Source organism: Bidens hawaiensis, unplaced genomic scaffold (genome assembly GCF_021521415.1).
Source record: "Bidens hawaiensis isolate Kalapana, Puna unplaced genomic scaffold, B.hawaiensis_p1.1 tig00000190_1, whole genome shotgun sequence".
NCBI classification, from domain to species: domain Eukaryota; kingdom Viridiplantae; phylum Streptophyta; class Magnoliopsida; order Asterales; family Asteraceae; genus Bidens; species Bidens hawaiensis.
Window position 1 is genome coordinate 5112718 of NW_027491020.1, and position 11646 is coordinate 5124363.

General features: G+C 39.4%; 1 protein-coding gene across 1 annotated transcript; it reads left to right on the top strand.

Moving 5' to 3' along the window:
* The first annotated feature begins 8027 nt into the window (after positions 1–8027).
* LOC143590288 (uncharacterized) lies at positions 8028–10983 on the top strand. Its single transcript, XM_077070835.1, has 4 exons — positions 8028–8865; positions 9421–9496; positions 9733–10033; positions 10834–10983. Exons 1-4 carry the CDS (start codon positions 8028–8030, stop codon positions 10981–10983), a joined length of 1365 nt encoding a protein of 454 aa, XP_076926950.1.
* The last annotated feature ends 663 nt before the right edge of the window (positions 10984–11646 follow it).

The following is an 11646-nucleotide window of genomic DNA, read 5'->3' on the forward strand; positions in this document are numbered from 1 at the left end:
TATCGAATTGTTGTCCATGTATTCTCTCAATCAAAGCTTCAACCAATTAACGTATTAGTATATTATATACACATATATACAACTAATATAACATAATAGTTAAGAGTAATCATGAACTAGATCCTTCATGGTATTAGATATAATTGTTAATCGTTATAAATATGAGTTAGATCCATGTATTTTCACCTACAAAACTCCTAGTGGTACAACTCCTTATCGGTTAGTGTATGTGAAGGGTTGTCATATACCAATGGAGTTGGAGCATCGAGCACTATGGGCGATCAAAGCAGGTGAGTTAAGAAAGTTGAAATTGTATGAGATTGAAGAAATCCCAGATGAAGCATACGAATGTGCTTCCGCATATAAAGACAAACTGAAAAGGGTTCATGATGCAAAGTTAAGGAAGAGGACGTTTGAAGTTGGTTAAAAAGTGTGGTTGTATAATTCAAGGTTGAAGTTATTTCCGGGTAAGCTCAAGAGTAAGTGGATGGGTTCGTATATCATTACAAGAGTGGGGCCGTTTGGTGATGTGGAGATAGAAGATGCCCAAGACCAAACGAAGCAAGTGGTGAATGGACAACGGCCCCTTATTGGGTAGGAAAGGACATCAACATGCTCTTTATTGATAGGGTGAGTTACTTCTTACGCTCACCGGATGAGGAAACAACTAAGATGCCCATTTATGTTGTATATTTTAGTTTACTTTAGTTTGGTTATAAAAATTACCGTTCTCGTCTTGGAGTGTGTTCGAATCAAGTGCGGGGAAGTTCTTACAAATTTCTTTACCGTGTTGGGGACAACTCGGATCTTTCATGGGAGGGGTAGGGTAGCCTTTGTTTTTTTTTTAGGTAATTTTTGTTTTATTATTATTTAAAAAAAGTTGAGTTACCTACAAGGGCCACCGTAAGCTACAATGCCCACCATAGGCTACGGTGGAACCAGGAAGTCCAAAGCTGGTGTGAATCTGCCTTACATTGAGGATTCTTTTCGCAAGGCCATCGTAAGCTAAGGTGCCCATCATAGCTTACAGTGGGCCCTGGGCAATGGGTGACGGATTTATGTTATATAAATAATAATAATATAAATAATAATAATAATGATAATAATAATAATAATAACAACAACAACCATCCTCCACCACAAGAACGAATTTTAACACCCTCACCACATATTTTGCCTATCATCATCTTCATCTTTCCCAACCCTTAAACCCTAACTTCTAAATCTGAAAACATCATAATTTCTTCATTTGTTAACCAAATCAATCGATGTTTGGGTCTGTTTTGACTAGAATTTCACAAGAATTCCAATTGTGTAATTGCATTGTGAAGAATATTGTGTTTTGTTTGTTGATTTTGGACAACTTGGTCCAAAGGTTTTTGGGATTTTTGTGGGTTTTGGTTTACATTGAAGCTTTTGTCATCCTCATCTTCTACAATCTAAGGTATGTAATTTCTTTTCATTCTTGAAGGTGTATTGCAAGAAAAATAGTAAGTTCTTCATAATAATTTTGCATCTACACTTGCTTGAATTTTAGAATGATATGGACTTGTGAGTTTAAATGGGTTATGGTTGTAGATGTTAAGTATTGGTTCAAATATATTGTTGGGCATATTTTGGTAATTTAGCTGACATAATACCCAAAATTTTTGAAACAGTTGAATAATGTGTTTAATTTGCATCTACAACCATAGTGTCAAGCAAATATGGGGATAATTTAAGGGTGAAGAGAGTATAACTTGTTCCTTGGTTGTTGTTTGTTGTGTTTACATAATGGGTCACAAAGGAAAAGGGCATGTTGGATCTTCAAGAAATTCGGCTGAGTAGCAAAAACGGAGAAGATTAATACTTCAGCCGGATGTAGAAAAGGAACAAGCATATGAGAGAGAGGTGAGAAACCAATTTGGAACTTTGTGTCTTTGGCAGACCAACCGATGGAATGGCAACTGGAACTGTTCCATGAACAAATGAACTCTTTAGCTCAGAAGAAAGAGGCGTTCATTTGTGAAAAAGAAGTGTGTGAAGCAGAATTTGGTCAATTTGGGGTTACTGATAAGTTTCATGCATTGGGTTGGGAAGCTGCCTAAAAGTTTTATAATCGGGAGTTGACGAATCTGTTTGATAAGGAGATATAGGAATGGTTTTCTACCTTAAGACGTGTTACATGTAGTAATCCGTCAAAGACAAAGTTAATCGGTATTGTGAATGGGATTAAGGTGGAGATGTCGTTTGATAGCTTGAGACGGGTTGTGACGTTTGACACCAAGCCCACCAATCGGTATATGTTCCCGAGTTGGGATGATTTGTATTTTATGCCTGATAAGCACCCAATGTGGAACACTATGTTGGACTATCTAAACTTGCCCGGAACATACGTCGGGAAGCTTTTTCAGAAAAATATGAGGATTGAGGCAATGTTAATGTTGATGATAAGCATACATAATATCATTCCGCGAAGGGGTGATAGGATTGAAGTAAGGTACCTCGAGGTACGAATCTTATATTCACTATTATGTGGATCACCGCTTATTCCATACCGTTATTTGGTGATGAGTAATATATGTATAAACAGATACAGCATGGATAAGAAATTGATACCTCATTGTTGATTAATCCCCGTGCTGTGTATGGGGAAATAAATGATGGTGATAAGGGCTTGTACAGAAAGTTCAAACCGTTTGATATTACACATTTGGAATCTGGTTGGGAATACAAACAATCTGAAAGGTATCACAAGTTGAAGAGTGATAGAAGAAGATGGGGAGTGTTGAATGCATATGCAAGACGTTGAAACCGGGTGAAGAGGATGACCACGAGAGTGAGGAAAGTGGTGAAAGTGGAGATTAGGATTACCAAAATAATTTGAATGTGGACCCCATGGATTCGGATCAAGCGGGGTAAAGTCGAGGTGAAATTCAACTGGGTGTTCAGTCAGGGTATTTGGGAAGTGCGTTTGATTTTCAACAAAGGTAGTATGATTCAAATTGAGCCTACCAAGGGACCATGCAAGACGTGGTGGAACGACACCGACCACCTACTTTTGTTGATTGGTCAGAATCTTCCTGATCCATATTCGATCAACAAACATTCATGGGTGCAAGCATGGAAAAGTTTTGAATAGATTTCAATTTTTTGAGAAATTTTTTTGTTTATAGTTTAAAAGATACGTTGAGGTAAAAGGTCCCTTTTCGTGGTCATGTTTCCCTTCTGTGAGTGTTGACGAGTTTTAAGAAAGATGGTGTTAGAATTTCAGCCAAGGGTAACATGTTTTTGGTTATTTATCTCACGTAACATGCTAGTAACAAAATTTCGGGTTGGAACTTTATACCACTAGTTATCATTGTTCTCATTATTTGAGGATAGCAGTGCGACCTTTCTTGTTAGGAATTGTGTAATGAATGCGTTCCGAAACCTTAGTTTGGCATGAGTGCAAAAATGATAGAGGCATTTAGGTATACTCTCGTCTGGATGTGTGCGAGTGTGGGTTTTGAGGGTTGGGCCTCATACATTATACATATGAGCGTGGTTAACAAGAGGGGCAGGGGGGTGGTTCCTTTAGAAGCCATTATTGGACTTATTGTTTACAAATTAACACCTCGTTAAATTATCACGTTTTGTTACAATTGCGAGACGATCTGGCTTAGTAGGTTATTTCTTGTATTTGTTTTTGTTTTAGTTGGTAATTATTGGGATCAAGATTTGACTAAGGAAGATTGGCACTTCGAGCAAGCCTAGAACTTATTCAAGTAAGGTATTTTACTTTCGAACAAAGTTATCTTCTAGATTTCTTCTAAGTGTTAGTTCGAGCAAACTACAATTCATCAAGCAAGGTTGTTCTTCAGTCGAGCAAGGTTTGTTTCAGAGCAAACCCTTGACTTAACCAAGCTGAAACCAAGTATTTTGGTGGATTGAGCAAGGTTCAATAAATAGTGATCTCAAGCACACTTGAAGGAAGTTGTAATTAAATTATTCCAATGACTTCCGCGAGCAAGGTTCAACCTTGAGCAAGTTACAATGTCACCAGCACACTTGGTTTATATATTAAGTTAAAGACAGAAGGTTGAAGAGATCAAGAAGAACATGTTTGCTCGTAGGATATTATCGAGCAAAGTTTGATATTATCATGAAGATTGAAGTTTGCTTGAAGAATATTTTCTAAGAAAAATATTCTAAGTAAGGCTTGCTAGGAGAACTGTTCCAAGCACACTTATGGTTACAAGGTATGCTCGACAAGGATGAAAGCTTACTCGAAGACCTTTTACACTTGTAATATTTTTGAATACGTTTGAATATGTTTTGTAACAATCATTAGGGTTTCTAAAAGGTGTCAGGTGTGTCTATTCAAGGAAATTTTAGGTAACATTTATGTAGAGATGAGTGATGGCACCTGAGCGAATATTGAGTGATTTGACGGCTGACAACTTTCTTGTAAACGGAATATTTGTACGGAAAGTAGCCTCACACCTGACATTACACCTAGAAACCCTTATAGATCTTCATTGTATTCTTAGATAATATTAATGGAAATCTTTTGAGTTACTTGTGTGTGTTTGTTATATCTGTACTCATTAAGAAACACCTTGAATATCATTGATTTCGCCTTTTATGTTCATCGGGTTCTTCACACTAGCATCCTTCGTAAACGTCTTGTCAACACTCTGTTGTCGGTTATGAGATTGATTTAGTGAAAGATATTTCCTGACAAGTGGTATCAGAGCTTGGTTTGCCCTTGTGAAGATCCTATTGTTGTTGATTGTGAAGTTATTGCTGATTTTGAAGAATAAGATGATTACGTCAACTGAGCACTGTTTCATTGGTCAGTGACGTCAGCAATTCGGTTTTTTTATTTTTCAGATCTTGTTGGGCCTAGTTTATGTGGTTTGAGCTTAGTTTGTATTTAGTTTAACTTGCTTTGGGCTTGGGATACCGATGTAGATGTCGTGCTCTAATCAAAAACAAGTATTTATGATGCTTAAATACCTATAACTAGTATGGGTAAGTAAGCAACATAAATACTTGTTTTGAATTAGAGCACGACATCTACATCAAAATGGCGCCGCTGCCGGGGAGTCAATGCGCAAAGTGCTAGTTTAGCTTAGTTTTTTGTTTTTGTTTTTAATTTTTCTTCGCTGAATTTATGCGGGGTGTTAGTGTTTTTGTCTGTGCAGATAACCTTATAAATTGATACAGACGAGATATTCCCATGAGAAAGAGCCGCTTCAGTTTGATCCCGAAATCAAGAAAACAACAAGACAAAATCGAGCAGTTCAGAAACCCACACTAAACCAAATACCCGAAATCAAAACACCAAAAGAAGAGACCATGAGTAACCGAAACCAAAGAGACCCAAATATTTACCAACCACATAACCAAGAACAACCAGTTCCACAAAACCAAAATGTTAACCGAGACATAAAACTGCAATCTGTTCAACCAAAGAGATGTTAACCGTACTCACAGGCGGCGGTTTAACGGGGATGACAACTTGTCAATCATATCCACCCCAGTGTACCGTCAAAGACATGATGATTTGAGAGAAGAAAGATCCGAGGTTAGTCGTGCTTGTGCACGAGTGGAAAATTGGCGGATAGGGGACGACCTTGGTTTCGATTCTGAGGATGAGGAGGAGTTTAGAGATGGACAGGGGAGTTGACATTAGCAACAAGATCCTCGTGATGACCAAGAAATTCGACATAATCATCCAGAAGATCAATATAGAGATCGAGAACCGAGACGCCAGCAAGATCGTGAACAACGGGCACCGTATTACGAGTTTAATGATGGAGTTCTGAGAGCATATTTCCCGCAACCAGTCAGAGGAGTTCAAAGTCATTTTATTCCACAACTGGCCAAAAACCCTCTACCAATCATTATCCCGGTAAGAAATGGAAGGACTTTTTCGGTAAGGCAGAATAGTTTGATGGGGTTACCTACATTTCATGGGAAGGATACAGAAGAACCATACCTACACTTGAGTGATGTCAACTCGATATGCGCACTCATCTCAAGTCAAGGATTTACTGCGGAAGAGGTAAAGATGGTAGTCTTCCAGTTTAGTTTGAAAGATGCAGCAAAACAGTGGTTTCTATCGTTGCCATCAGCTAGTATTTTCACTTTGGGAGACTTGGCACAACAGTTTTTAGACGAGTATTATACTCCACAGAGAACTACAGAGGCCCGCAACAACATTCGAAACTTTCAGTAGATCACCGGTGAAACTTTTTACGAATCATTCCAAAGGTTTAAACGATTGTTGAGGACTTGTCCGCATCATGGGATTGCCTTATTGGAATTGATAAAGGCATTCCAAGATAGTTTCTCAAATGATGATGTTCGTGACCTCCAAGCCACAACGAATGGATCTTTTCTTGCAAATGATGAAAACGAGGATTAGGGACATTTGGAGAGACATGCGACTAATTCAAAGAGACAAGTACAGTCGAACAGGATGTCAAAAAGGTCAGTGGTAAAAGCAGTTGAAAGTCATAGGTAAGATAATAGAATGGATAGATTGGAAAAGAAGATGGATAGGTTGTTGGTTGCAAGTGTACAAGGAGCTGGAAAGTCGGGAAAAACATATCCGGTATGTGAAGGTTGTGGTGATTTGGTACACGAGGTTGCGAGTTGTGGGGTTGTGCAAGATGATGAAATTGAAGAAGAAGAGGTCAACTATGTGCAGACTTATCATCCGGGCCTCAGGAATCATCCAAACTTCAGTTATGGAAATCCGAACACGCAACAGAACCCGAATTTTCAAGGTAGTTTTTAGAAGACAGGTTATCAGTCGAACTAGAAGCAGTATGGTAATAGTTCGGGGAGCGGTCAGAGTGGGTACAATCAGAGAGATTCTGGGGGTTACAATAAGGGTTATCAAAAGAATTATCAACAGGGGTAAGGAAATTCTTCGGGTAACAAAGAGGAGTCACTTAAGGATGTGATGGAGTTATTAAAACAAATGAAGGCAGATTGGAGACTCATAACAGAAATCAGGAGACTCAGAATAAGGCATTGAATCAGAGATTGGAGCTTCAAGAGAAGGCAAATGCTACGATAGATAAACAGGTGAGTCAACTGGCTGAAGAAATGGTGAGCTTTAAGCGAAATCCATCCAAGTTACCGAGTGACACTTTGAAGAATCCTAGCCATTAGAACAATCTTCAAGTGGGAAGAATACCCACAATAACCAGGTAAGTACCCTTAGGAATGGTAAGGTTTATGATAACGGGGTAAATCCACCATCCTCCTTTATTGAAGGAATGGTGGAAGATTTGGGGGAAAATGCGAACAGTGATGATGAGGTGGAGATTAGACCAATAAATGAACCGAAAAATTCAATAACTAAAAATTTAAACGAATCGGTAAAGGAAAAAGAAACACCAAACGCCAAGGAGACGGGTCCCAAGGGTAAAACCGTTCCATTTCCTCGGGCATTGGTAAATCCCGCAACATCATCACTGAAAAAGAGGGGCCCACAATAGGAGGAAATGTGGGAAGTCTTTAAACAAGTGAAAATTAATTTACCCCTCATTGATGCTATTAAACAAGTCCTCGCATATGCTAAGTATTTGAAGGACTTGTGTACTCAGAAGCGAACTCATAAGATGCCCAAACAGGTCGATTTAACGGCTAATGTGAGTTCGGTTTTGACGGGAATCCTCCCACCCAAGCTACAAGACCCGGGAACGCCAATAATACCAATTCAAGTGGGCGATTTTAAAATGACGAGGGCATTATTGGATCTTAGAGTCGGGGTGAGTATTCTCCCGGGGAGCTTATATGATCAATATGATTTTGGTCCACTTAGAAAAGCTGACACCACCGTGGTGTTGGCAGATTTGACACTTAAGCTTCCTAGGGGAATTGTTACTGATGTAATTGTCATGATCGAGGACTTTTATTACCCGGTTGACTTTCTGGTTCTTGACTATGTCACAGTTGACCCAAAACGACAACCGAACGTGATTCTCGGTAGGCCCTTTCGGGCAACCGGAAATTCTTTAATAAATTGTTGAAACGGGGTAGTTGACATGGCTTTCGGGAATAAAAATCTTTGGTTAAATGTATTTTCAAACGTTTCTAACCCTCTGGTGAGTGATGAATGCTTCGCAGCTGAAATCATTGACGGGTTGAATCCTCATGAGAATGAGGAAGATGCCATAGAGGAGTGTGTTATTTGTTGCAGGTCAGTAGTAGAGCATTCACACCAGTTAAAGGAAGAGGAAAGAGCAATTGAAGTTTATGCTGCAAGTATCAGGAAACCACCATGGCCTCAACCTGTTGAGAAACTACCAGCCACTATTGACTCCAAATTGAGACCTTCGCTTGAGATTCCTCCGGTAGTCGAGTTGAAGGAACTCCCAAAACACCTCAAATATGTGTTTTTGGGAGAAAATGATACGTTACCCGCCGTCATCGGCTCAAATTTAGAAGAAGATCAAGAAAGGGCATTGATGGTAGTGCTGAAAGAACATAAGGCTGCACTTGGGTGGACGATAGCAGACTTAAAGGGTATTAGTCCGTCTATCGTGTTGCATAAGATTATTACGGATCCCGAGTTGAAACCCGTACATGATGCACAAAGACGGTTAAATCCGAACATGCGGGAAGTTGTGAAGAAAGAAGTTTTGAAATGGTTGGATGCGGGAATTATTTTCCCGATATCGGATAGTACTTGGGTGAGTCCAACACAAACAGTTCCGAAGAAAGCGGGTATTCAGATAAACCGTAATGAGAGAGGTGAAGAAATTGCTACCCGACCAGTAACCGGGTGGCGACTTTGTGTTGATTACCGGAAGTTGAATGCCGCGACATCCAAAGACCATTTTCCTCTACCATTCATTAACCAAATCATCGAAAAACTATCAGGTCAGAAATTTTATTGCTTTTTAGATGGCTATTCGGGATACAATCAAATTGCTATTCACCCCGATGACCAACATAAGACCACTTTCACGTGTCCATACGGTACCTTTGCATTTAGGAGAATGCCTTTCGGATTGTGTAATGCCCCAGCCACCTTTCAATGGTGCATGATGAGTATCTTTTCAGATATGGTCGGGGATTCACTTGAAATTTTTATGGATGATTTTTCTATTTTCGGATCATCTTTTGAATCATGCTTAATTGAATTAACAAAAGTTTTAAAAAGATGTGTGGAAACGAATTTGGTCTTAAGTTGGGAAAAGAGCCATTTTATGGTGCAAGAGGGAACAGTTTTGGGGCATGTCATCTCAAGTAGGGGGACTGAGGTTGACCGGGATAAGGTTAATGTTATATCTAATTTGCCACCTCCTACTAATATTAGGGGAATCCGGTCATTTTTGGTACATGTCGGGTTTTACAGACGGTTTATAAAAAATTTTAGTGTCATTACAAAACCGTTGTGTAATCTACTTTTAAAAGATGTACCATTTGTTTTAGATGAAGATTACGTAAACGCTTTTGATGTGCTTAAAAACAAACTGGTTGAAGCCCCGATCTTGATGTCACCCGATTGGTTACTTCCGTTTGAAATTATGTGTGACGCGAGTGACTACGCGGTCGGGGCTGTTTTGGGTCAACGGGTGGATAAGAAACCCATTGCAATACACTACGCGAGAAAAACTCTTTCCGATGCTCAAATTAATTACACCACCACGAAAAAGGAGTTTCTAGCGGTAGTAAATGCATTGGATAAATTTCGATCTTATATTTGGGGAAGCAAAGTTGTTGTGTTTTTAGATCATAGTGCAGTGAAATATTTGATGTCAAGAAGGATGCGAAGCCGCGCTTGATCAGATGGATTTTTCTACTTCAAGAGTTTGATGTGGAGATCAGGGATAAGAAAGGGAGCGAGAATGTGGTCGCAGACCATCTGTCCAGATTAATTGGAGAGGAGGAAGAAGATGCGAGGGCCATCAATGAGTCATTTCCGGATGAACAACTGTTTTCTGTTTTAACTTTACCTTGGTATGCTGACATTATTAATTTTCTTGTTGCAGATACAGTTCCTGAATTTTGGCCCAAGAAGAAGAAGCAACACTTCTTGTCACAGGTAAAGTATTATGTTTGGGAAGACCCGGACTTGTTTCGGGTGGGTGCCGATCAAGTGATGAGAAGGTTTATTCTGGAGGAGGAAGTCAAAAGTGTCCTATACCATGCTCATTCATCACCATGTGGTGGACATTTTAGTGGACAAAAGACGGGGCATCGTGTCTTGACTTGTGGATTCTACTGGCCCTCCCTCTTTAAAGACGCAGCTGAGTTTGTTAAAATTGCGTTAAATGCCAACAAATGGGTGGCATTTCAAAGACAGACGAGATGCCCATGCAACCAATCCTTGTTGTCGACATCTTTGATGTTTGGGGGATTGATTTCATGGGACCGTTCCCAAATCCTTACGGGAATTTATATATCTTGGTGGAGGTTGACTATGTTTCTAAATGGGTAGAAGAAATCGCCACCAAGACAATCGACCATACCGTTGTTTGCAAGTTTGTCCAATCAAACATATTTTCACGATTTGGTGTTCCTCGTGTCATAATCAGTGATGGGGGTTCACATTTTAAAAATTTTAATTTTGGCAAATTGCTTAAACGGTATGGCGTTAACCACCGCATTGCCACTCCATATTATCCTCAAACAAGTTGCCAAGTGGAGGTTTCCAATAGGCAAATCAAAGAGATTTTGCAAAAGACAGTAAGACTTGATCGTAAAGATTGGTCAAATAAATTAAATGATGCGTTATGGGCTTACCGTACGGCTTTTAAAATGCCTATTGGAACCACCCCTTATCGGTTGGTTTATGGGAAAGGATGTAATTTACCTGTTGAACTTTCCCATCGTGCGTTATAGGCGGTTAAGAATATTAATCTAGATTATGAGTGTGTAGGTAAGCAAAGGAAGTTGAACTTGTGTGAGTTAGAGGAGTTAAGAGATGAAGCATATGAATGTGCATCAACTTATAAAGACAAGATCAAAAAAGAGTGCATGATGCTAAGTTGAGGAGAAAGACGTTTGAGGAAGGTCAAAGAGTGTGGTTGTAGAACTCACGTTTGAAATTATTCCCGGGTAAGTTGAAGAGCAAATGGACGGGACCATATCAAGTCAAACGAGTTGGCAAAAATGGTGAAGTGGAAATCGAGGATTTTGATTATCATTTGAGGCAATTAGTTAATGGACACCGATTGAAGCCATGTTTAGAAGATGCGGACTTGAATAAAGAAGTGTACGAGTCGGAGGTTTGCTTTATTGCAGACGAACCGGCGTATTTGGTTGAATAAGAACCAAGAAGTGTCTAGCTGTAGACACTAAATTCAGCGCTAACTGGAAGGCAACCCAGCTCTGTAAGTGTATATTTTTGTATTATGAGTCTTGTTTTTGTAATCGTTTGTCTCGAATGTTCAGTATGTTGCAAAGATCGAGTGTGGGGAAGACACAAAGCAGGGTGTTCTCGGGTGTGTTGGTAAGAAAAACATTAAGTAAACAGAGTGCCAGGTAAGTATTTTAAGATAAAATGTTGAAAAATAGCTAAGGAATTCAAGAACATGACAAATTTTGAAAGATAGAAAAATTTTTCAACATAAAAAATTCGGCCAAACTTTCTGTGAAAAGTGCGTTTAGCGCGGCACTAAAGTCACCAGGGTGAGTCCTTAGCGCCGCTCTAAG